The sequence below is a fragment of the Amblyraja radiata genome, chromosome 38 (assembly GCF_010909765.2).
Source record: "Amblyraja radiata isolate CabotCenter1 chromosome 38, sAmbRad1.1.pri, whole genome shotgun sequence".
Classification (NCBI taxonomy): Eukaryota; Metazoa; Chordata; class Chondrichthyes; order Rajiformes; family Rajidae; genus Amblyraja; species Amblyraja radiata.
In genome coordinates this window covers 16,432,459-16,458,227 of record NC_045993.1, presented here as the reverse complement: position 1 = coordinate 16,458,227, position 25,769 = coordinate 16,432,459, and the positions used below count along the sequence as shown (strand labels likewise).

The window sequence follows — 25,769 nt, the reverse complement described above, 5'->3', positions numbered from 1 at the left end:
ACTCTCACCCTCCCCACTGTAACCCTCCCCACTGTAACCCTCCCCACTCTCACCCTCCCCACTGTAACCCTCCCCACTCTAACCCTCCCCACTCTAACCCTCCCCACTCTCACCCTCCCCACTCTCACCCTCCCCACTCTCACCCTCCCCACTGTAACCCTCCCCACTCTCACCCTCCTCACTCTAACCCTCCCCACTGTCACCCTCCCCACTGTAACCCTCCCCACTGTAACCCTCCCCACTCTCACCCTCCCCACTGTAACCCTCCCACTGTAACCCTCCCCACTCTCACCCTCCCCACTCTCACCCTCCCCACTCTAACCCTCCCCACTGTAACCCTCCCACTGTAACCCTCCCCACTGTCACCCTCCCCACTGTAACCCTCCCCACCTGGCCAGATTACTCAGCTCCCCTCGATGATCACATCACACAGAACTCGTGTGGACCCCTAACTCAGCGCTCCGTCACCCCTACAGTCACAGCGGTCGCACGTTTCACTCTAGCCCCCCCTCTGCCCCTCCTCCCGCCCAGCCCCAAGCTCAGGGCTCTGTCCCCCTGAGATATCAAGGTGGGAGCACAGGACATGGGAGCTGATGATGAGGAGATGGGATCAAGGGGATGAGAGTCAACAGACAACAGGTGCAGGAGTAGGCCATTCGGCTCTTCGAGCCAGCACCGCCATTCAATGTGATCATGGCTGATCATCCACAATCAGTACCCCATTCCTGCCTTCTCCCCATATCCCCCTGACTCCGCTATCTTTAAGCGCCCTATCTAGCTCTCTCTTGAAAGTATCCAGAGAACCGGCCTCCACTGCCCATCTGAGGCAGAGAATTCCACAGACTCACAACTCTCTGTGTGAAGGTCAGGGAGATCGGGCAACATAAGGACATATGGGATGAGAGTAGACTTAGGCCATTCGGCCCATCAAGTCTACTCCACCATTCAATCATGGCTGATCTATCTCTCCCTCCTATCCACATTCTCCTGCCTTCTCCTTATAACCTCTGACACCCGTACTAATCAAGAATCTATGTATCTCTGCCTTAAAGATACCCACTGACTTGGCCTCCACAGCCGTCAGTGGCAAAGAATTCCACAGATTCACCACCCTCTGACTAAAGAAATTTCTCCTCATCTTCCTAAAAGGACATCCTTTAATTCTGAGGCTATGACCTCTAGTCCTAGACTCTTCCACTAGTGGAAACATCCTCTCCACATCCACTCTATCCAAGCCTTTCACTATTCTGTACGTTTCAATATGGTCCCCCCTCATTCTTCTAAACTCCAGAGAGTACAGGCCCAGTGCCGACAAACGCTCATCATAGTTTAACCCACTTATTCCTGGGATCATACTTAACATTGTGCTTGGGAAACAAAGCAAGGGGGGTTTGAGAGAAAAGAGGGGTGGGGAAAGACCAGGATGTGGGGATTGTGAAGGCAGCAGAGAGTGGCCAAGAGTTGGGATAATGAGGTGGGACTGCGGGAGGCCTGACATAGGAGATGAGAAGCAGAGTGGGAAATGGAGAGGGAAAGGGGAGTGGAAAAGGGGGCTGGCAGAGAAAGAGTTGGGAGACAGTAGGTGAGAGGGTGGGAGATGGGATTGGATCTGGGGTTGGGAGCTGGGAATAGGTACAGGTGTGAGAACTGGACACAGTGTGTGGGATGGGACCCTGGAGATGACAGCGGATGTTGGGATAGGTGTGGGATGGGAGGTAGATGATTGCAAGTGGGCTGTTGGGGAAGGGGAGATGGGATGATGGGGAGGAAGGACAGGAAGATGGGACGTTAAACAGGAAGGAGAGGAAGTGAGTGGCGGTGAGGGTTTTGTTGGTTATTGACAAGAAGCATCTCTGGTCACCGGCTCTCTAGAGTGTGTGATGGTCACACTGACTCCCTCTCCTCACATCCTGGTGCATATTCATCATTGAAACAATTACTTACGCCTGATCTTCCTGACTCGTCAATGGTGAATTGGTCAGGAAAGGCTTTGGCAAGAGCCAGCAGCCTGGCCTGGCTGTAGTACTGAAAGAAAGAGGGGGAAATACACATATCAATATTATCCTGAGAGGGAGAGAGAGAGAGAGAGTGTGAGCGAGAGAAATGGAGAGAGAAATGGAGTGAGACCGAGGCAGAGTGAGTGAGAGAGGCAGAGACTGAGAAAGAGACATAGGTAGAGAAAGAGAGAGGGAGAGTTATGGAGAGAGTGAAATAGAGAAGGAAAAAGATAGATGGAGACAGAGATAGAAAGAAAGAAAGACAGAAGGAAACAGACAGAATGGGAGATGGAGAGAGAGAGAGAGGGAGAGTGATGGAGAGAGAGGAAAAGTGCGGAGAGGGAGATGGTGAGGGAGAGGGAGGGAGGGGGAAGAGAGAGAGGGAGGGAGAGGGGGAGAGAGAGAGGAGGTGGAGAATGGGAGAGTGATGGAGAGAGGGAGATGGAGAGAGAGGGAGAGAGAGGGAGAGGGGGAGTTAGGGAGAGTGATGGAGAGAGAGGGAGAGTGATGGAGAGAGGGAGAGAGGGAGAGGGATGGAAGGAGAGAGATGAAGACAAGATGTCCTCCTACCTAGTGGTTGATGGTGTTCCAAAACACAGGGGAACAGCCCGCTCCCATTCCTCCCACTATTCACTTTATTTCACCCCATCCATCCCCTGCTTCCATTCGCCCGCACCCCCTCGCTTTCCTCCCTCTCTCCATTCTGCCCACATTCCCACACCCACACCAGTCTCCCTCTGTGACCTGCCCCGTTTCACAGGGACTCTTTGTGTATACACGGCATTTAACCTCTAGATAGTTAAAACATAGATTTTCAATTCTCAATTTGATGTTATGCTCTGTGTCTATTTTATTAAATTAGGTTGATTTGTCACCAAAGTAGAGGGGAGTATATTCATGGGGAAAAAACGGTTGCTAAATGAAGATGAGTACTTTGGGAATAGAACATAGAACATGCGGGGCGGGCCACGGTGGCACAGCGGTAGAGTTGCTGACACACAGCGCTTGTAGCGCCTGAATCCCGGGATCAATCCCGATCACGGGTGCTGTCTGTACAGAGTTTGTACGTTCTCCCCGTGACCTGCGTGGGTTTTCTCCGGGATCTTCAGTTTCCTCCCACGCGCCAAAGACATACAGGTAGGTAGGTTAATTGGCTTGGTGTGTGTGTAAATTGTCCCTAGTATGTGTATGCAATAGACAATAGACAATAGGTGCAGGAGTAGGCCATTCGGCCCTACGAGCCAGCACCGCCATTCAATGTGATCATGGCTGATAATCCCCAATCAGTACCCCGTTCCTGCCTTCTCCCCATATCCCCTGACTCCGCTATCTTTAAGAGCCCTATCTAGCTCTCTCTTGAAAGTATCCAGAGTACTGGACTCCCCCGCCCTCTGAGGCAGAGAATTCCACACTCACACTCTCTCGGTGAAAAAATGTTTCCTTACCCCTTATTCTAAAACTGTGGCCCCTGGTTCTGGACTCCCCCAACTTTGGGATCATCGGGATAGTGACACTATCGCAACATCGGGATAGTGTTACTGTGTGAGGATCGCTGGTCAGTACGGACTCGGTGGGCCAAAGGGCCTGTTTCCGCGCTGTATCTCTAAACTAATAATCTAAAACATGGAAGAAGAACAAAAGCAGCACAAGAACAGGCCTTCATCTCACAATTCAAACCTCCAGATTCACGGACAGTTTCTTCCCAGTTGTTATCAGGCAACTGAACCATCCTACCACAACCAGAGAGCAGTCCTGAACTACTATCTACCTCATTGGTGACCCTCGGACTATCCTTGATCGGACTTTGCTGGCTTTACCTTGCACTAAACGTTATTCCCTTATCATGTATCTATACACTGTACATGGCTGGATTGTAATCATGTATTGTCTTTCTGCTGACTGGTTAGCAACAAAAGCTTTTCACTGTACCTCGATACATTTGACAATAAACTAAACTGAACTGAACTGAACTGAAATGAAGATAGACACTAAATGCTGGAGTAAATAATGCCTTATTTAAAACCACTGAGCAGACTGGTCCTTATTTAAAAGTAAAGCCCTCCGTTTCTTCCTCGACTGCAAAATCAGCCAATTTCCGTCTACTAACCTGGCAACGAGACCTGGGTGTCATGGTACACCAGTCATTGAAAGTAGGCATGCAGGTGCAGCAGGCAGTGAAGAAAGCCAATGGTATGTTAGCATTCATAGCAAAAGGATTTGAGTATAGGAGCAGGGAGGTTCTACTGCAGTTGTACAGGGTCTTGGTGAGACCACACCTGGAGTATTGCGTACAGTTTTGGTCTCCAAATCTGAGGAAAGACATTCTTGCCATAGAGGGAGTACAGAGAAGGTTCACCAGACTGATTCCTGCGATGTCAGGACTTTCATATGAAGAAAGACTGGATAGACTCGGCTTGTACTCGCTAGAATTTAGAAGATTGAGGGGGGAATCTTATAGAAACTTACAAAATTCTTAAGGGGTTGGACAGGCTAGATGCAGGAAGATTGTTCCCAATGTTGGGGAAGTCCAGGACAAGGGGTCACAGTTTAAGGATAAGGGGGAAATCCTTTAGGACCGAGATGAGAAAAACATTTTTCACACAAAGAGTGGTGAATCTCTGGAACTTTCTGCCACAGAAGGTAGTTGAGGCCAGTTCATTGGCTATATTTAAGAGGGAGTTAGATGTGGCCCTTGTGGCTAAAGGGATCAGGGGGTATGGAGAGAAGGCAGGTACAGGATACTGAGTTGGATGATCAGCCATGATCATATTGAATGGCGGTGCAGGCTCGAAGGGCCGAATGGCCTACTCCTGCACCTATTTTCTATGTTTCTATGTTTCTAACACTTTCCTTCGCCTAGCAGAGCTGATTCAAAAATGTAACTCCCCCGCCCATTCCCACACTGACCTTTCTGCCCTGGGCCTCCTCCATTGTCAGAGTGAGGCCCAGCGCAAATTGGAGGAACAGCACCTCATATTTGGCTTGGGCAGCGGTATGAACATTGACTTCTCTAATGTATACATTGTGTATGCAAGCAAAGAATCTCACTGTGCTTAGTCACATGTGCTATAAAGTATTCCTATTCCTATTCAAATATCCCTTGCTTCCCAGTCCTCCCACCAGTCTTAATGTCTCTGACTACATTCTATCTCTCTCCCGCCCACTCCCCTGACATCAGTCTGAAGAAGGGTCTCGACCCGAACGTCTCCAGAGATGCTGCCTGGGTTACTCCAGCATTTTGTGTCTATCTTCGAGTTAAACCAGATTCTATCTGTCTTTCCTTCCTACACATGAACTCAAATGAAGAAAGACACAAAATGCTGGAGTAACTCAGCGGGACAGGCAGCATCTCTGGAGAGAAGGAATGGGTGACGTTTTGGGTCGAGACCCTTCTTCAGATTGTCGGTGCTGAATATGATACCAAGATCATCTATTTATCTACCTGAACATAATCCATATCCCTCCATTCCCTGTATATACCTATGTCCACAAGATTATTTAATGCCACTGTCCTTTCCGCTTCAAATACCCCCACCTCCTTCATCATGTTCCAGGCACCCACCACATTCTGTGCAAAAAAAACCTGCCCTTTAAACTTTGCACCTCTCACCTTAAAGTAATGCCCGCGAGCACTTGATTATTCCATCCTGACTGCCTACCCTATCTCCAGTTTAGAATCATAGGTGATAGGTGCAGGAGGAGGCCATGAATCTATTCATTGTGATCATGGCTGATCATCCCTAATCAGTAACCCGTGCCTGCCTTCTTCCTATATCCCGTGATTCCACTAGCCCTTAGAGCTCTAACTAACTCTCTTTTCAATTCATCCAGTGAATTGGCCTGATTGACAGGGAATTCCATAAATTCACAACTCTCTGGGTGAAAACGTTTTTTCTCACCTCAGTCTTAAATGACCTCCCCTTTATTCGAAGACTGTGACCCCTGGTTCTGGACTCGCCCAACATTGGGAACACTTTTCCTGCATCTAGCTTGACCAGTCCTTTTATCATATTTTACGTTTCTTTAAGAGAGCCCCTCATCCTTCTAAACTCCAGTGACTACAAGCCTAGTCTTTCCAATATTTCCTCATATGACAGTCCCGCCATCCCGGGGATTAACCTTGTGGATTTAGTTTCATTGAGTTTAGTTTATTGTCACGTGTACCAAGGTATAGTGAAAAGCTTGTTTGTTGCGTGCTATCCAGTCAGTGGAAGACCACACATGATTATTATCAAGTTGTCCATAGTGGACAGATGCGGGATAAAGGGAATAACGTTTAGTGCAAGATAAAGTCCATTAAAGCCGGATTAAAGGTAGCCTGAGGGTCTCCAATGAGGTAGATAGTAGCTCAGAACCGCTCTCTAGTTGCGGTAGGATGGTTTAGTTGCCTGATAACAGCTGGGAAGAAACACTCCCTGAATCTGGAGCTGTGCAGTTTCGCACATCTGTACCTCTTGCCGGATGGGAGAGGGGAGAAGAGGGAGTGGCCAGGGTGCGACTCGTCCTTGATTATGCTGCTGGTCTTGCCGAGGCAGCGTGAAGTGCTTCTCATGATATTAGAAACATAGAAACATAGAAAATAGGTGCAGGAGGAGGCCATTTGGCCCTTTGAGCCAGCACCGCCATTCATTGTGATTATGGCTGATCATCCCCTATCAATAACCGGTGCCTGCCTTCTCCCCATATCCCTCGACTCCACTAGCTCCCAGAGTATCTAACTCTCTCTTAAATCCATCCAGTGACTTGGCCTCCACTGCCCTCTGTGGCAGGGAATTCCACAAATTCACAACTCTCTGGGTGAAAAAGTTTTTTCTCACCTCAGTCTTAAATGACCTCCCCCTTATTCTAAGACTGTGGCCCCTGGTTCTGGACTCACCCAACACTGGGAACATGTTTCCTGCATCTAGCTTGTCCAGTCCTTTTATAATTTTATATGTTTCTATAAGCTCCCCCCATAACCTGCAGCATTCCAGAGAAAACATTCTGTCCAACCTCTCCCTGTAGCTAATATCCCTAATGCAGGCATCATTCTGGTGAACCTCCTCTGCACCCTCTCCAAAGCCTCCACATCTGCCCTGTAATGGTGCGACCAGAACTGCACACAATATTCCAATTGTTTACAGATACAGTGCGGAAACAGGCCCTTCAGCCCTCTGTGTCTACACCAACCAGTGATCCCCGCACTGGGCACAATTTACATTTATATACCAAGACAATTCACCTACAAACCTGCACGTCTGGAGAGGGAGGAAACCGAAGATGTTGGAGAAAACCCACACGGTCACGGGGAGAACGTACAAACTCCGTACAGACAGCACCTGTAGTCTGGATTGAACCCAGGTCTCTAGCACTGCAAGTGCTGTAAGGCAGTAACTCTACCGCTGCGCCACCGTGCTGACAAATGTGGCCTATAGACCTGCATCATGATATCCTAAAGGGCCTGTCCCACCAACGCAACTTTTTCAGCGACTGCCGGCACCTGTCATAGGTCATTGCAGATGGCCGAAAATGTTCAACATGTTGAAAATCCAGCGGCGACCAGAAAGAGGCGATGACTCTTTGGGCGACTGAGGAGACGACTCACGACCGTAAAGGCGACATGTCACGGGGTGAAGCCTGTATGGTCGTGAGTAGTCGCCCAAAGAGTCGTACCTTGTTCTGGTCGCCGCTGGATTTTGAACAATCTAATGCGCAATATTCTTTTAAAATATTTTTAATACCTATTTATTTATTTTTTTACTGGTTTGTGTATATGTGAGTCAATGGCTGTTGTGTTTGTTCTTTTTAAACCGGAGGAGATGCAATGGAATTTTGTTGCACAGTATTGTGCAATGACAATAAATGTATTCTATTCTATTCTATTCTATGTTGAACATTTTCTGCGACCTGCAACAACCTATGACAGGTGCCGGCAGTCGCGTAAGTGGGACAGGCCCATGACTCTTTTACTGAATACCAATGAAGGCAAGCATACCAGATACCTTCTTTAATGCTCTATCCACCTGTGTTGCCACTTTCAGGGGTATATGGACTTGGAAGTCGAGATCGCTCTATATGTCAGCGCTGGTGAAGATGTATATTTGATCTCCCAAAGACTAACTTGCTCGGATGAAACTCCATTTGCCTTTTCTCTGCGTATTTCTGTAGCTGATCTATATCCCATTGTGTACCTTCACAGTCCTCACAGTCCGTGACCCCAGTGATATTGGTGTCATCTGCAAACATGCTAACCAACCCATCAGAGTTTATGTCCAAGTCATTGATATACATTACAAACAGGTACCACGAGGTAAATGGTAGGGAATTGAGGAATGCAGGTGAACAGAGGGATCTGGGAATAACTGTGCACAGTTCCCTAAAGGTGGAATCTCATGTAGATAGGGTGGTAAAGAAAGCTTTTGGTATGCTGGCCTTTATAAATTAGAGCATTGAGTATAGAAGTTGGGATGTAATGTTAACATTGTACAAGGCATTGGTGAGGCCAATTCTGGAGTATGGTGTACAATTTTGGTCGCCTAATTATAGGAAGGATGTCAACAAAATAGAGAGAGTACAGAGGAGATTTACTAGAATGTTGCCTGGGTTTCAGCAACTAAGTTACAGAGAAAGGTTGAACAAGTTAGGTCTTTATTCTTTGGAGCGCAGAAGGTTAAGGGGGGACTTGATAGAGGTCTTTAAAATGATGAGAGGGATAGACAGAGTTGACGTGGATAAGCTTTTCCCACTGAGAGTAGGGAAGATTCAAACAAGGGGACATGACTTGAGAATTAAGGGACAGAAGTTTAGGGATAACATGAGGGGGAACTTCTTTACTCAGAGAGTGGTAGCTGTGTGGAATGAGCTTCCAGTGAAAGTGGTGGAGGCAGGTTCGATTTTATCATTTAAAATAAATTGGATAGTTATATGGACGGGAAAGGAATGGAGGGTTATGGTCTGAGTGCAGGTAGATGGGACTAGGGGAGAATACGTGTTCGGCACGGACTAGAGGGGTCGAGATGGCCTGTTTCCGTGCTGTAATGGTTATATGGTTATATGAGCTACCCTGAGGTGCCTCGTAGCAGAGGCCTTCCCAAGGTGCTGCCGACACAGTGGACACCTGAAAGGTTTGTCGGTCGGCGTGACTAGGAACCTGTGACCGGGAATGGAGCCGGAGACGTCGGGCGCCAGGAGTGGGCCCGTAGGTGGGTGAACCGGGCTAATGTCTCCAGCGCCTTCAAGGTCGGCTGCAGGAGGCTCCCCAGAGACACAAAGATGGCCGGGCGTGGATGGGGGAGAGGGACGTCGGTTCGTGGGAAGTGCTCCAGTACATCGAGCGAGCGAGCGGGCAGGCGGGACTTTGAATAATGGCGTCAAAAATGGCGGCGCCTGCATGTGTAATAAATGCAAAAAGAATCTGACTGCACAGTGGCATATGTGATAAATAAAGCACCATTGAACTGTTGCTGAACACTGGCAGCAAACATGCAGCCTTCCACCACAACCCTCTCTTCTATCAATAAACCAGTTCTGATTCCATACGGTGACCAAGTCACTGTTATTTCAGTGCATCTTAATCTTCTGGATCAGCCTACCATGCGGACATTAGCAAATGCTGTACAACATCCACCACCCAGACCTCACCAATCACCTGCACTGGGGAAGGCCAAGGTCAGAACCATTGGACACGATTCAGCCAATGCAAAGTGGGAGCAATGACATTCGGGAAGATTTTTAAACGAGAAACAGTGAGAATTCTCGGTCAACAGTTCCAGGGTGGCAGGGTGGTGCCTCATGGCGCCTGGGACCCTGCTTCGATCGGTTGCTGTCTGTATGGAGTTTGCATGTTCTCCCCATGACCTGGGTGCATTTTCCCTGGGAGCTCCGGTTTCCTTACACAATAGACAATAGACAATAGACAATAGGTTCAGGAGTAGGCCATTTGGCCCTTTGAGCCTGCACCGCCATTCACTGTGATCATGGCTGATCATCCCCAATCAGTACCCCGTTCCTGCCTTCTCCATATCCCCCGACTCCGCTATCTTTAAGAGCCCTATCTAGCTCTCTTTTGAAAGTATCCAGAGAACCTGCCTCCATCGCCCACTCCAAAGACGTAGAGATTTGGAGGCAAATTGCCTTCAGTAAAATTGTAAATTGTCCCTAGAATGTGTAGGATGTGGGGATCGCTGGTCGGAGCGGAATCGGTGGGGCGAAGGGCTTGTTACCGCACTGTATCTCTAAACTAACCTAAAAAGGACGCTCTCAGGAAGTAGAGAGGAACAAAGGGATCTGGTAAACAAGTCCAAAAGATCATTGAAGGTCTGAAGAAGGGTTTCGGCCCGAAACGTCGCCTATTTCCTTCGCTCCATAGATGCTGCTGCACCCGCTGAGTTTCTCCAGCATTTTTGTGTACCTTCGATCTTCCAGCATCTGCAGTTTCTTCTTGAACAACATTGAAGGTCTACAGGCTGCTGGGGAAGATGTCCAAGATGCTGGCTAGATCACGAGCATGGTTGGAAGAATGAGGTGGACTGGTGATAAGCCGTGTGGGACAACACATGAGAGTGCAGGGTGAATGAGAACTGGGAGTATGTTCCTCACGGCATGGCAAGATAGACACAAAATGCTGGAGTAACTCAGCAGGACAGGCAGCATCTCTGGATAGAAACAATGGGTGACCTTTCGGGTCGAGACCCTTCTTCAGACTTTAACATCTCTGAGGTCCTTGGCTTTCCTTGCTGACATCAATTTAGTTTAGTTTAGTTTAGAGATACAGCGCAGAAACAGGCCCTTCGGCCCATCGAGTCGGCACTGACCAGCGATCCCCGTACACTAACACTATCCTACACACACTAGGGACAATTTACATTCATACCAAGCCAATTAACCTACAAACCTGTACGTCTTTGGAGTTGGTCTTCAGAAAATGTGCACATTCTCCCGTGAGGGTCAGATGTGCGTGCAGCCTACTTTTCTTGAAAAAAGGTCCAACAACTCTCAGGAATGAATCTACCGCCCAAAGCTCCACAACACTTGGGCACAGCGGCAATCTGCTGCCTCAGCGCCATGGCCCCTGGTTTGATCCCGACTACGGGTGCTGCCTGTACGGAGTTTGTACGTTCTCCCCATGACCGTGTACGTTTTCTCCGAGATCTTTGGTTTCCTCCTACACGCCAAAGATGAAAGTGCAGGTTAATTGGCTTTGTATAAATGTAAATTGTCCCTAGTAGGTGCAGGGAAGTGTTAGTGTGCGGAGATCACTGGTCAGTGCAGACTCAGTGGGCCTGTTTTCATGCTGTATCTCTAAACTAAACTAAACTAAACTAAAGACTGCTTTTGATAAGATGCCTTGTGCCTGAGGCCAGGAGCGGTGATGACTGGCTGGGTGGATGGTGAGTAACTGAGAGGACCTTGGTGTTGCTTTATAACCATATTACAGCACGGAAACAGGCTATCTCGGCCTGACAAGTCCGTGCCGAACACTTTGTATGTATGTGTGGAGGTTTATAATCTGTGGGTCATCAAGAGAAGTTCTTGGTTCTTGGTTCTTGGTTTCTTGGTCCTCCGAAATATTCCAAATGGAATTTAAACTGGAGGTGGTGAAGGGAGGGCTTAAGCCAGAAAGGGATATTGAGAAGAAAGAGCTACTTTAAATTTAGTTGCATCTGGTTGGGTAACTATAGTTGGGTGGAGACTATTCCATGCTTTAATTGTGCGGGGGAAGAACGAATTGCTGTACACATCTGTCTTTGTAGCTGGGATCACAAATTGGATCGAATGCCCTCGGCTGCTCCTAATTGGTTTGGGTTTGGTGTAGGTCTTGTAATCTATGTCGAGCTGACCATTTAACATTTTGTAAAAACAGGTCAAACGGTGAGCTTCACGTCTGTCACGTTTGGTTGTCGGTGTCTGCAGCCCAATTGTTTGCCTTGGCTTTTTTAACAAGTTTGTTGAGAAACAAAATAATGGAAAGCAGCTGTATCTCTAAACTAAACTAAACTAAACAAACCACTTCCTATGGGTTATTATGATGGGGATGAGCACACTACTAACTGCACCCATATCTGGCAAATACCCATTATGAAGGGGCTGATCATGGGCTTCTCCATCCATGAACTCTGACCTCTGACAAGCCCCACAACTGGGCATCAGGGTCAGCTTCAGCAACCAATGCCTAGGCCTAATCTGGTGGGGTCCACCAGTCACTGGGGGGAGTGCACAGTGTGGACATGTCAAAGACTACAGGGCACAGCTTGAAGGTGAGAGGGGCAGAGTTGTGGAGATGTGCGGGGTATGTATTTTGCACAGAGGGTGGTGGGAGCTTGCAATGTGCTGCCAGGGGCGGTGGTGGAGGCAGAGAAGATAGTGGTGTTTAAGAGGCTTTGAGGTAGGCACATAGATATGCAGGGAATGGAGGGCTATGGATCACGTGCAGGTAGTTTAACTTGGAATCATGTTCGGCATGGACATTGTGGGCCGAAGGACCTGTTTCTGTTCTATGTTCGAGGAGATCCTTAAGTAAACATGGTTTCACCCCTCTGTCATCGATGGATTCATCATCCTCCACCACCTCCAGTTTAAACATAGAAACATAGAAAATAGGTGCAGGAGTAGGCCATTCGGCCCTTCGAGCCTGCACCGCCATTCAATATGATCATTGCTGATCATCCAACTCAGTATCCTGTACCTGCCTTCTCTGATCCCTTTAGCCACAAGGGCCACATCTAACTCCCTCTTAAATAGAGCCAATGAACTGGCCTCAACTATCTTCTGTGGCAGAGAATTCCAGAGATTCACCACACTCTGTGTGAAAAATGTTTTCCTCATCTCGGTCCTAAAAGATTTCCCCCTTATCCTTAAACTGTGACCCCTTGTTCTGGACTTCCCCAACATCGGGAACAATCTTCCTGCATCTAGCCTGTCCAACCCCTTAAGAATTTTGTACGTTTCTATAAGATCCCCCCTCAATCTTCTAAATTCTAGCGAGTACAAGCCGAGTCTATCCAGTCTTTCTTCATATGAAAGTCCTGACATCCCAGGAATCAGTCTGGTGGACCTTCTCTGCACTCCCTCTATGGCAAGAATGTCCTTCCTCAGATTAGGAGACCAAAACTGTACACAATACTCCAGGTGTGGTCTCACCAAGACCCTGTACAACTGCAGTAGAACCTCCCTGCTCCTATACTCAAATCCTTTTGCAATGAATGCTAACATACCATTCGCCTTCTTCACTGCCTGCTGCACCTGCATGCCTACTTTTAATGACTGGTGTACCATGACACCCAGGTCTCGTTGCATCCCCCCCTTTCCTAATCGGCCACCATTCAGATAATAGTCTACTTTCCTGTTTTTGCCACCAAAGTGGATAACCTCACATTTATTATTAAATTCCATTTGGAATATTTTGGAGGATCAAGAAACCAAGAACCAAGAACCCTCGTCTCTTCTGTGTCTTGTAGTTCTGCTCTTTCTCCCCCCTCCCCCCATACACAACAAGGATAGAGTTCCTCTGGTCCTCACCTTTCACCCACCAGTATCCATATCCAACACATCATCCTCCGACATATCCATCACCTCCAATGCCATCCCCCCACTAGTCACATTTTCCCATCTCCACCCCTTTCCGCCTTCCACAGAAACCGTTCCCTCCGCAACTCCCTGGTCAACTCATCCCTTCCCACCCCAACCACCCCCTCCCCAGGTACCTTGCCCTGCAACCGCAGGAGATGCAACACCTGTCACTATACCTCCTCCCTCGACACTGTCCAGGGACCCCAGCAGAGACAGAGGTTCACTTGTACCTCCTCCAACCTCAACTACTGTTGTTCCCCGATGTGGCCTCCTGTACATCAGCGAGACTAAACGTAGACTCAGCAACCGTTTTGCTGAACACTTATGCTCGGTCCCCCAAGATCTAGGGGATCTCCCGGGTTAGCAACCATTTCAACTCCCCGACCCATTCCCACACTGATCTTTCTGTCCTGGGCAGAGTGCGCAAACTGGCAAAACAGCACCTCATATTCCGCTTGGGTAGATTACAAACCAATTCTCCAATTTCAGGTAACCTCTAACTACACTCCATCCATTCTTTTGTCCCCACAGCCCCCCTCCCCCCCTCCTTGGTCCCACCTGGAATTGTACCTATTTCTCCCCTTCACCCCCACATCCTCCCTCCCCCCACTACTCCCTCCCCCCCCTGGCTTCATTACCCGCAACTCTATAAAGCTGTCTCATACCTATTGTTCTTATCTCTGGCCTTTGTACCAACCATCTGCCTATCAAACAATCTCCCTTGCCTCTGTCGACCTGCCGCACTCTGGCCCGCCTCTCCCCTTTTTTCCTCATAATCAGTTTGAAGAACCATCTCCAGAGATGTTGCCTGGCCTGCTGCCCTAAGGGACAGGCTAGATGCAGGTAAAAAATTCCCGATGTTGGGGGAGTCCAGAACAGTTTAAGAATAAGGGGTCATTTAGGACTGAGATGAGGAAATACTTTTTCACCCATAGAAATCTGAGGAATTCTCTGCCACAGAAGGCAGTGGAGGCCAATGCACTGGATGTTTTCAAGAGAGAGTTAGATTTGGTTCTTAGGGCTAACAGAATCAAGGGATATGGGGGGAAAGCCAGAACAGGGTACTGATTTTTAATGATCAGCCATGATCATATTGAATGGCTGTGCAGGCTCGAAGTGCCGAATGGCCGACTCCTGCACCTATTGTTTATGTTTCTATGTATGTTTCTATTTCTACTGTACCTGCACCTACTCAGGCACAGTGGTGCAGCGGTAGAGTTGCTGCCTCACAGTGCCAGAGACCCGGGTTCCATCCTGAATACGGGTGCTGTCTGTACGGAGTTTGTACGTTCTCCCCGTGACCTACGTGGGTTTTCTCCTAGATCTTCAGTGTCCTCCCACACTCCAAAGACATACAGGTTGTACATGTAAATCGCCCCTAAATGTGTGTAGGATCGTGTTAATGTGTGTAGGATAGTGTTAATGTGCGGGGATCGCTGGGCGGCACAGACCTGGTGGGCTGAAGGGCCTGTTTCTGCGCTGTATCTCTAAACTAAACTAAACTATTTTCTACATTTCTATGTTACTCCAGCACTTTGTGTCCTTGTGTGTATTAACCAGCTTATGTAGTTGCTTCTTTCCATTGTGCTCCAGGCTCTGTGACTGGGATGGTGCAGAACCATGTTAACAATTGTACAAGGCATTGGTGAGGCCAATTCTGGAAAAGGTGTACAATTTTGGTCACCTATTTATAGGAAGGAGGTCAACAAAATAGAGAGAGTACAGAGGAGATTTACTAGAATGTTGCCTGGGTTTCAACAACTAAGTTACAGAGAAAGGTTGAACAAGTTAGGTCTTTATTCTTTGGAGCGCAGAAGGTTAAGGGGGGACTTGATAGAGGTCTTTAAAATGATGAGAGGGATAGACAGAGTTGACGTGGATAAGCTTTTTCCATTGAGAGTAGGGAAGATTCAAACAAGGGGACATGACTTGAGAATTAAGGGACAGAAGTTTAGGGGTAACATGAGGGGGAACCTCTTTACTCAGAGGGTAGTTGAGGCCAGTTCATTGGCTATATTTAAGAGGGAGTTAGATGTGGCCCTTGTGGCTAAAGGGATCAGGGGGTATGGAGAGAAGGCAGGTACAGGATACTGAGTTGGATGATCAGCCACGATCATATTGAATGGCAGTGCAAGCTCGAAGGGCCGAATGGCCTACTCCTGCACCTATGTTCTGTGTGTGTATCTATGTATCTATTTACTCAGAGAGTGGTAGCTGTGTGGAATGAGCTTCCAGTGGAGGTGGTGGAGGCAGGTTCGATTTTATCATTTTAAAATAAATTGGATAGGTATATGGACGGGAAAGGAATGGAGGGTTATGGTCTGAGTGCAGGTAGATGGGACTAGGGGGGAAAAAAAAAAAGTGTCCGGCACGGACTAGAAGGGCCGAGATGGCCTGTTTCCGTGCTGTAATTGTTATATGGCTACATGGTTAACCCTTCCCTCACCCTGTCTCAGCTCACCCGGCCCAGGTAGTTCCAGTCCAGCAGGTCGGAGAGACGCTCGGTGCGGTTCCTCTGAATGATCCTCTGTCGCCGGGACTGCTGGCAGAAGCTGTAGAGGAACGAGGTCAGCTGGTTGCAGCACTCGTCCAAGCTCTTGAAGCGCCGGTCCAAGATGTAGATGCCTGAGGGGCAGAGAGGGTATAGAAGTTATATAGAAGTTATATAGAATGTATATAGAAGAAACACGTTACTTCTTAATTTTACCAATATGTTTAAAACATTAAAGCTCGCAAATGCCAACTATTTTTATGTGATAAGACTTCAAGGCACACAAACAAGTTGCTTTTTATTTATTATTTTGCTTTAGCTAAGAACACCATAGTAGACTCAGAGATTAGAGGTAAAGGGCAAGGACAGCGAGAGATTAAGGTTAGTGAAACATGCATGCCAAACAGCCAAAGATAAAGACTGAAACTGTAATAAAAAGCTTTTTGAATTTATGAATCAGAGAACATTTGGAGAATGACCAGGCCGTGGTGCCTCTGAATGTTCCAAGCCAAATTTGTTTGCAAATAAAAAGGCTTTTCGTCTTCTTGAAGAATTCTCCGTGTCTGTGTCATCTTATCCAAACTTTGAGTCTTAAAAGCACGACAAGGGCAGCAACTTCATGCCAGAGAACCCACCGCAGCCCAGACCCATCACACAAACCAACTCCCTTTGCATCCTCATGCTGCCTCGGCAAGGCCAGCAGCATCATCAAGGACCAGTCGCACCCTGGCCACTCCCTCTTCTCCCCTCTCCCTTCGAGCAAATGGTATAGAAGTGTGAAAACGCACTCCTCCAGATTCTTAGAACCATATAACTAACTAGAGAGCAGTCCTGACCTCCCATCTACCTCATTGGAGACCGTCGATGATCGGACTTTACTGGAAAGTATATTGTGGACTATTAGATGTTATTCACATTATTCCAATGATCATGTATCTGTACACTGTGGACAGCTCGATTGTAATCCTGCCTTGTCTTTCCACTGAGTGGTTTGCATGCCACAAAAGCTTTCCCCTGTACCTCGGTACACGTGACTATAAACTAAATGCCATGCTCTCACCTCCCATTGCTGCACATTTCTAACAGTGACCATTAATGGCTCTGCTGAGGCTGACCATTTCACTGTCTGCCCCCCTCCCTCCCTCGTTTGATTACCTTGGGTGCATGAACTGAGCAGAATCAAAAATTGGAGGAACATCACCTGATATTTCACTTGGGCAGCTTACATCCCAGCGGTAAGAACATTGACTTCTCTAACTTCAAGTAACCTTTGCTTTCCCTCTCTCTCCATCCCCTCCCTCTTCCCATTTCTCTGACCAGTCTTATTGTCTCCGACTACCTTATCTCTGTTTGCTTTGTTGTTACCTTCTCCTATCTAACAATAATCTAATCTACATGTTCCTTGATCTCCATTCCCTTTCTCCTGTTTTCACACCTTACACGTCCTTATCTATACCTCCTTACTTCCCACTCCCCTGACATCAGTCTGAAGAAGGGTCTCGACCCTTCTGTCTGTCTGTTTTTTGTTGTTGTTTTTTTAGTGTGTTAAATGTTCTCCGGTTTGTTTTATGTTGGGGAAAATGTTTTTTCAGTTTCTTATCTTGCTGGAGATGCGATTGTTTTCCGGGTCGCATCTCCGGTCGCTCTGCGGCCTAACATCGATGGAGCTGGAGGCCTCCTCGGACTGTCGTGAGCCCCACCGCGTGGCGTGGACTTAACATCGGAGCTCATTCCTTGCCTGGGATCGCTACAACCGTACATTGGGAGCTCACAGCCTCGGGAGAAACCGGGTCAGGAAACTCCAATGATGCAGAGGCTCGACCAGCCCCGACCCGGGGTCCGATCGCCCGGCGTGTGGGAGCTGACATCGCCCCGATGCCGGAGCTGATCGCCCCGATGCGGAGGGCCCAAACGCCACCGGCTACGGGAGTCAAGATCGTCCCGTCAACGGAGGGCTCGAGGCCCTCGACCGCGGGAGAGCAAAGAAGGGAAGAGATTTGAACTTTTTTTCGCCTTCCATCGCAGTGAAGAATGTGGAGGAGTCACTGTGGTGGACGTTTATGTTAAAATGTATTTTGTGTGTTCCATTGCTTTTTATTTGAATGACTGACTTGGCAAATGAAATTTCTCGTATGTTGCAAAACATACTTGGCTAATAAAATATTATTGTGATTGTGATTGATTCCTTCTCTCCAGAGATGCTGCCTGAGTTCCTCCAACATTTAGTGTCTATCTTTGATCAGAATCAGGTAAACGTCCCTCGCCCAACACGTCCATGTCGACTAAATGACAGTCTCACTTGGACTAAGGTGCTAGTCTAAAGTGATCCCACCTGCCCACATTTGGCCCATATCCCTAAAAAGTTCCTCCTCTCAATGTACCAGTCCAAATGTCTTTTAAACACTGCTATTGTACCTGCCACAAATACCTCCTCCAGCAGCTCTTTCCATTTATCCACCACCCCCTGAGTAAAATAGTTTCCCCTCTGACAATTTGACAAACAAGTCAATGCCGTGGCAAAAGCTAGCTTCTTTCAGCTTCGGACGATAGCTAAAATAAAACAATTCCTCCACTTTGATGACCTCGAAAAGATCATCCACACATTTATCTCCTCCCGCCTAGATTATTGCAACTCTCTTTACACTGGCATCAGCCAATCTTCCCTGTCCCGCCTGTAACTGGTCCAAAACACCGCAGGGCAGCGAGACTCCTGACGGGCATCCTGGCCTCTCTCCACTGGCTCCCTGTGCGGTTCCGTATACATTTCAAGACCCTCTTCTATGTCTACAAAGCCCTCAATGGGCTTGCCTCCTCCTACATTAAAAGTCTTCTCACCCACCACTCCACCTCCAGGCCCCTCAGATCGGCCGACTTGGGGTTGCTGAACATCCCGTGGTCTAGGCATAAGCTCAGGGGCGATCGCCGCGCCTTTGCCTCCTAGACTGTGGAACAGCATCCCCCCCTCCATCGACTCCTTTAAGTCAAGACTAAAAACTTATCTATACTCCCAAGCCTTTCCTGACATTCACTGAGAGAGGGCTATATGTATATATGTATGTAGTTTGTTTGTTTAGACTATTCTTATAACAAATGTAAAGCGCTTTGGCCAACGAGAGTTGTTTTTTAAATGTGCTATATAAATAAATGTGACTTGACTTGACTTGCCTCGAAGCCGGGTCTGTGTTGCTGAGCGGCATCAGTTCTACCTGCTGCGTCATGGCACCGTACAAACACTAAATATAGCCAACAAGGTTAGGGCAGTCAGGAGTAGATCTGAGGAGCATTGTCAGTGTGACCGTAACCGTAACCCAACCCAGTATCGATGATGGCATCTTACCGTAGGCAGAAGGGTCCGTGATGTGTTGCTCCATGAAGCATCCGAAACCGGAGAGATTGGTGGAAACGCTGGGAATACCCATCACCGTGCACTCCGCTGGGAGAGAAGAGATGACTCTGAGACGGACTGGACATGATATGCAGCTGAACTATAAGTCATACAATTCCCACAATGACCCACAGTCCGCGCTCCCTGGAATGTTGACTTCTGGACCGGCATTACCACTCAGATTCAGATTCAAACTTTATTGTCATTGTACATTGAACAGTACAGAGACAACAAAATGCAGTTAGTATCTCACCCAGAAGAACGAACATAGAATATGAGCAATAAATATATATACGTATGTACATAGTAGTGCAATTTTCCTGGGGGAAGGAGTGTCCGGGGGAGTGGGGGGGGGGGGGGGTGAATGGCAATCACCAAGGTGCAGAGTTAAGTAGAAGCTGTTCCTGGACCTGCTGGTCCGGCAACGGAGAGACCTGTAGCGCCTCCCGGATGGTAGGAGGGTAAACAGTCCATGGTTGGGGTGAGAGCAGTCCTTGGCGATGCTGAGCGCCCTCCGCAGACAACGCTTGCTTTGGACAGACTCAATGGAGGGGAATGAGGAACCGGTGATGCGTTGGGCAATTTTCACCACCCTCTGCAATGCCTTCTGGTCGGAGACAGAGCAGTTGCCATACCATACTGTGATGCAGTTAGTAAGGATGCTCTCGATGGTGCAGCGGTAGAAGTTCACCAGGATCTGAGGAGGCAGATGGACCTTCTTCAGTCTCCTCAGGAAGAAGAGACACTGGTGAGCCTTCTTGACCGGAGCGGTTGTGACACATGGACAGCTTGTGGCCAATGCATGGGTCATCCAACCCAACCCAACCATCCCGCACAGATCCCAACGTGAGTGACCGGCGCGACAATGGACTTGCAGCACCGGTTCCCATTTATCGTGGGGGCCACCTGCTAAGTTTATTTCAGTTTCGAGATACAGCACGGAAACAGAGCCTTGGGCCCACCGAGTCCACGTCGACCAGCGATCCCTGCACACTAAAACCCCTGTCTCACGGTGCCAGTTAACACAAGAGGTACCCCGAGTTAAAACTCGTGGTAATAACGCACGATTAACGCAGCTGTAACGTTGGAACACGTGGACGCAACTTAGAGACTCGTGGCGTTAACGGCAGCTACCCGTGAAACTTGTCAACTCTTGAAAAACATGTTTAATGTTTTCCACGACTCAAATTTACTCTTGTGGTTAAGAATTGAAACATTTTAACTCGTTGTAAGAACGTAGTGGCCCGTGCGTTTACCTTAGTGTATCGTGAGTCTATCGTGGGAACATAGAAACATAGAAACATAGAAATTAGGTGCAGGAGTAGGCCATTCGGCCCTTCGAGCCTGCACCGCCATTCAATATGATCATGGCTGATCATCCAACTCAGTATCCCGTACCTGCCTTCTCTCCATACCCCCTGATCCCCTTAGCCACATCTAACTCCCTCTTAAATATAGCCAATGAACTGGCCTCGACTACCCTCTGTGGCAGAGAGTTCCAGAGATTCACCACTCTCTGTGTGAAAAATGTTCTTCTCATCTCGGTTTTAAAGGATTTCCCCCTAATCCTTAAGCTGTGACCCCTTATCCTGGACTTCCCCAACATCGGGTACAATCTTCCTGCATCTAGCCTGTCCAACCCCTTAAGAATTTTGTAAGTTTCTATAAGATACCCTCTCAATCTCCTAAATTCTAGAGAGTATAAACCAAGTCTATCCAGTCTTTCTTCATAAGACAGTCCTGACATCCCAGGAATCAGTCTGGTGAACCTTCTCTGCACTCCCTCTATGGCAATAATGTCCTTCCTCAGATTTGGAGACCAAAACTGTACGCAATACTCCAGGTGTGGTCTCACCAAGACCCTGTACAACTGCAGTAGAACCTCCCTGCTCCTATACTCAAATCCTTTTGCTATGAAAGCTAACATACCATTCGCTTTCTTCACTGCCTGCTGCACCTGCATGCCCACTTTCAATGACTGGTGTACCATGACACCCAGGTCTCGCTGCATCTCCCCTTTTCCTAGTCGGCCACCATTTAGATAATAGTCTGCTTTCCTGTTTTTGCCACCAAAATGGAGAACCTCACATTTATCCACATTATACTGCATCTGCCAAACATTTGCCCACTCACCCAGCCTATCCAAGTCACCTTGCAGTATCCTAGCATCCTCCTCACAGCTAACACTGCCCCCCAGCTTAGTGTCATCCGCAAACTTGGAGATATTGCCTTAAATTCCCTCATCCAGATCATTAATATATATTGTAAATAGCTGGGGTCCCAGCACTGAGCCTTGCGGTACCCCACTAGTCACTGCCTGCCATTGTGAAAAGGACCCGTTTACTCCTACTCTTTGCTTCCTGTTTGCCAGCCAGTTCTCTATCCACATCAATACTGAACCCCCAATGCCGTGTGCTTTAAGTTTGTAAACTAATCTCTTATGTGGGACCTTGTCGAAAGCCTTCTGGAAGTCCAGATACACCACATCCACTGGTTCTCCCCTATCCACGCTACTAGTTACATCCTCGAAAAATTCTATAAGATTCGTCAGACATGATTTACCTTTTGTAAATCCATGCTGACTTTGTCCAATGATTTCACCACTTTCCAAATGTGCTGCTATCCCATCTTTAATAACTGACTCTAGCAGTTTCCCCACTACCGATGTTAGACTAACTGGTCTGTAATTCCCCGTTTTCTCTCTCCCTCCCTTCTTAAAAAGTGGGGTTACGTTTGCTACCTGCCAATCCTCAGGAACTACTCCAGAATCTAAAGAGTTTTGAAAGATTATTACTAATGCATCCACTATTTCTGGAGCTACTTCCTTAAGTACTCTGGGATGCAGCCTATCTGGCCCTGGGGATTTATCGGCCTTTAATCCATTTAATTTACCCAACACCACTTCCCGGCTAACCTGGATTTCACTCAATTCCTCCAACTCCTTTGACCCGCGATCCCCTGCTATTTCCGGCAGATTATTTATGTCTTCCTTAGTGAAGACGGAACCAAAGTAGTTATTCAATTGGTCCGCCATATCCTTGTTCCCCATGATCAACTCACCTGTTTCTGACTGCAAGGGACCTACATTTGTTTTAACTAATCTCTTTCTTTTCACATATCTATTAAAACTTTTGCAGTCAGTTTTTATGTTCCCTGCCAGTTTTCTTTCATAATCTATTTTTCCTTTCCTAATTAAGCCCTTTGTCCTCCTCTGCTGGTCTCTGAATTTCTCCCAGTCCTCCGGTATGCTGCTTTTTCTGGCTAATTTGTACGCATCATCCTTCGCTTTGATACTATCCCTGATTTCCCTTGTTATCCACGGATGCACTACCTTCCCTGATTTATTCTTTTGCCAAACTGGGATGAACAATTTTTGTAGTTCATCCATGCAGTCTTTAAATGTCTTCCATTGCATATCCACCGTCAACCCTTTTAGAATTAATTGCCAGTCAATCTTGGCCAATTCACGTCTCATACCCTCAAAGTTACCTTTCTTTAAGTTCAGAACCATTGTTTCTGAATTAACAATGTCACTCTCCATCCTAATGAAGAACTCAACCATATTATGGTCACTCTTGCCCAAGGGGGCACGTACAACAAGACTGCTAACTAACCCTTCCTCATTACTCAATACCCAGTCTAAAATAGTCTGCTCTCTCGTTGGTTCCTCTACATGTTGATTTAGATAACTATCCCGCATACATTCCAAAAAATCCTCTTCCTCAGCACCCCTGCCAATTTGATTCACCCAATCTATATGTAGATTGAAGTCACCCATTATAACGGTTTTGCCTTTGTCGCACGCATTTCTAATTTCCTGTTTGATACCATCTCCAACTTCACTACTACTGTTAGGTGGCCTGTACACAACACCCACCAGCGTTTTCTGCCCCTTAGTGTTTCGCAGCTCTACCCATACCGATTCCACATCCTCCAAACTAATGTCCTTCCTTTCCATTGCGTTAATCTCCTCTCTAATCAGCAACGCTACCCCACCTCCTTTTCCTTTCTCTCTATCCCTCCTGAATATTGAATATCCCTGGATGTTCAGCTCCCAGCCTTGGTCACCCTGGAGCCATGTCTCCGTGATCCCAACTATATCATAGTCATTAATAGCTATCTGCACATTCAACTCATCCACCTTATTACGAATGCTCCTTGCATTGAGACACAAAGCCTTCAGGCTTGTTTTTACAACACAGGGACTACACTATCCTACACACACGAGGCACAATTTACAATTAACCTACATTCCGATAGGTCTTTGGACTGTGGGAAGAAACTGGAACAAACAGAAAACACACACGGTCACGGGGAGAACGTACAAACTCCATACAGACAGCACCCACAGTCAGGATGGAATCCGGCGCTGTAAGACAGCAAGTCTACCGCTGCACCACCCTGCCACCCTTGTCTGTGTCTGTGATGAAAATAAACACAAAATGCTGGAGTAACTCAGCGGGACAGGCAGCATCTCTGGCGAGAATGAATGGGTGATATTTCGGGCCAAGACCCTTCTTCAGACTGAGAGTCAGGAGGGGGATGGAAACTAGAGGGATGAAAACATCATCTCTCCAGAGATGCTGCCTGCCCCGCTGAGTTACTCCAGCTTTTTGAGTCTATCTTCAGTGTAAACCAGCATCTGCAGTTCCTTCCCACACTTGAACATATACAGTAGATGGGCTGGGTCGTAAGTATGTGGATGGCACGGAGATTCGTGTCACTGTGGAGGTCGAGGAAAGTCAACATTGACACAACAGGAATGTGGACGGAGATGGCAGACCTAGTTTCATCTGCGCAAGGGTGAGCCGTTGCATTTTGGGATGTTAAACACAGCAGTAAATGAACTGCTAGAAGATGCAAGAGGTGCCGATACAATCCAACAGCCTTGTGATTGAGGCAGTGCAGCGTAGGTTCACGGGATTGATCCCTGGGATGGCGGGACTGTCATATGAGGAAAGATTGAAAAGACTAGGCTTGTATTCACTGGAGTTTAGAAGGATGAGGGGGAATCTTATAGAAACATATAAAATTATAAAAGGACTGGCCAAGCTAGATGCAGAAAAAATGTTCCCAATGTTGGGCGAGTCTAGAACCAGGGGCCACAGTCTTAGAATAAAGGAGAGGTAATTTAAGACTGAGGTGAGAAAAAAACATTTTCACCCAGAGAGTTGTGAATTAATGGAATTTCCTGCCTCAGAGGGCAGTGGAGGCCAAATCACTGGATGGATTTAAGAGAGAGTTAGATAGAGCTCTTGGGGCTAGTGGAGTCAAGGGATATGGGGGGGAAGGCAGGCACGGGTTATTGATTGGGGATGATCAGCCATGATCACAATGAATGGCGGTGCTGGCTCGACGGGCCGAATGGCCTCCTCCTGCACCTATTTTCTATGTTTCTATGTTTCCAATTGCGACTTCAAGTCTACAGATCCTTCAGCCCACCAAGTCCATGCCAACTATCGATCACCCATTCACACTAGTTCTATCTTATCCCATTTTTCTCATCCACTCCCTACACACTAGTGACTATTTACAGAGGCCAATTAACTTACAAACCTGCAACACCTTTGGGATGTGAGAGGAAACCGGAGCACCTGGAGGAAACCCAAGTGGTCACAGGGAAAACGTACAAACTCCACACGGACAGCACCCGAGATCAGGATCCAAACCGGGTCTCTCAGGGTGTGGCAGTAGCTGTACAACTGTGCCACTCAAAAACTTCTAAAAGGCATCGGACCACATATATGGAGAGGAAAGGTTTAGAGGCTATGGGCCAAATGCAGGCAAATGGGAATAGCCCAGAATGCCAACTTGGTTGCTATGGCATGGCCGTCCGAAGGGGAGGTGCGTCGGGTGCGACCGCACCCCCCTTATTTCCCAAATTAAGAAAAAATCCCGCTGGCCCACGTCACCCCTGCTGGGCCCACACCACCCCCGCTGGGCCCATGCCACCACCGCTGAGCCCACGCCACCCCCGCTGACCCCCTGCAGGGCCCATGCCACCCCGTTGGCCCATGCCACCCCCGCTGAGCCCACGCCACCCCCGCTGAGCCCACGCCACCCCCGCTGACCCCCGCTGGGCCCACGCCACCCCCGTTGGCCCACGCCACCCCCGTTGGCCCACGCCACCCCTGCTGGCCCACGCCACCCCGTTGGGCCCGCGCGACCTTCATCTTCGCCCCCCCCACCAGAAAGAGGGGGGGATGTGGGAGGGGGAGAGAGAGGGGAAGGGAGCGTAGAGAGATATGGGGGAGGGAAGAGGGAAAGGGGGATTATCTTTAGCGAGATTGCAAAATTAAAGTAGGTTTTAGAGCTATTATATTTTCTCCTCCATATGAATAATTTTAAA

The 25,769-nt window shown here is 47.9% G+C and overlaps 1 protein-coding gene across 1 annotated transcript in view; it reads right to left on the bottom strand.

Annotated features, from left to right (window-relative positions):
* LOC116966823 (glycogen [starch] synthase, muscle-like) overlaps positions 1-25,769 on the bottom strand; it is a 185,169-nt gene that overhangs the window by 5,624 nt on the left and 153,776 nt on the right. Inside the window, exons 16-18 of the mRNA XM_033013163.1 lie at positions 19,373-19,468; positions 16,006-16,169; positions 1,945-2,025 (exon numbers count right to left, since the gene is read on the bottom strand). Coding sequence (XP_032869054.1) covers positions 1,945-2,025; positions 16,006-16,169; positions 19,373-19,468 — 341 coding nt within the window. The remainder of the gene's footprint in view (positions 1-1,944; positions 2,026-16,005; positions 16,170-19,372; positions 19,469-25,769) is intronic.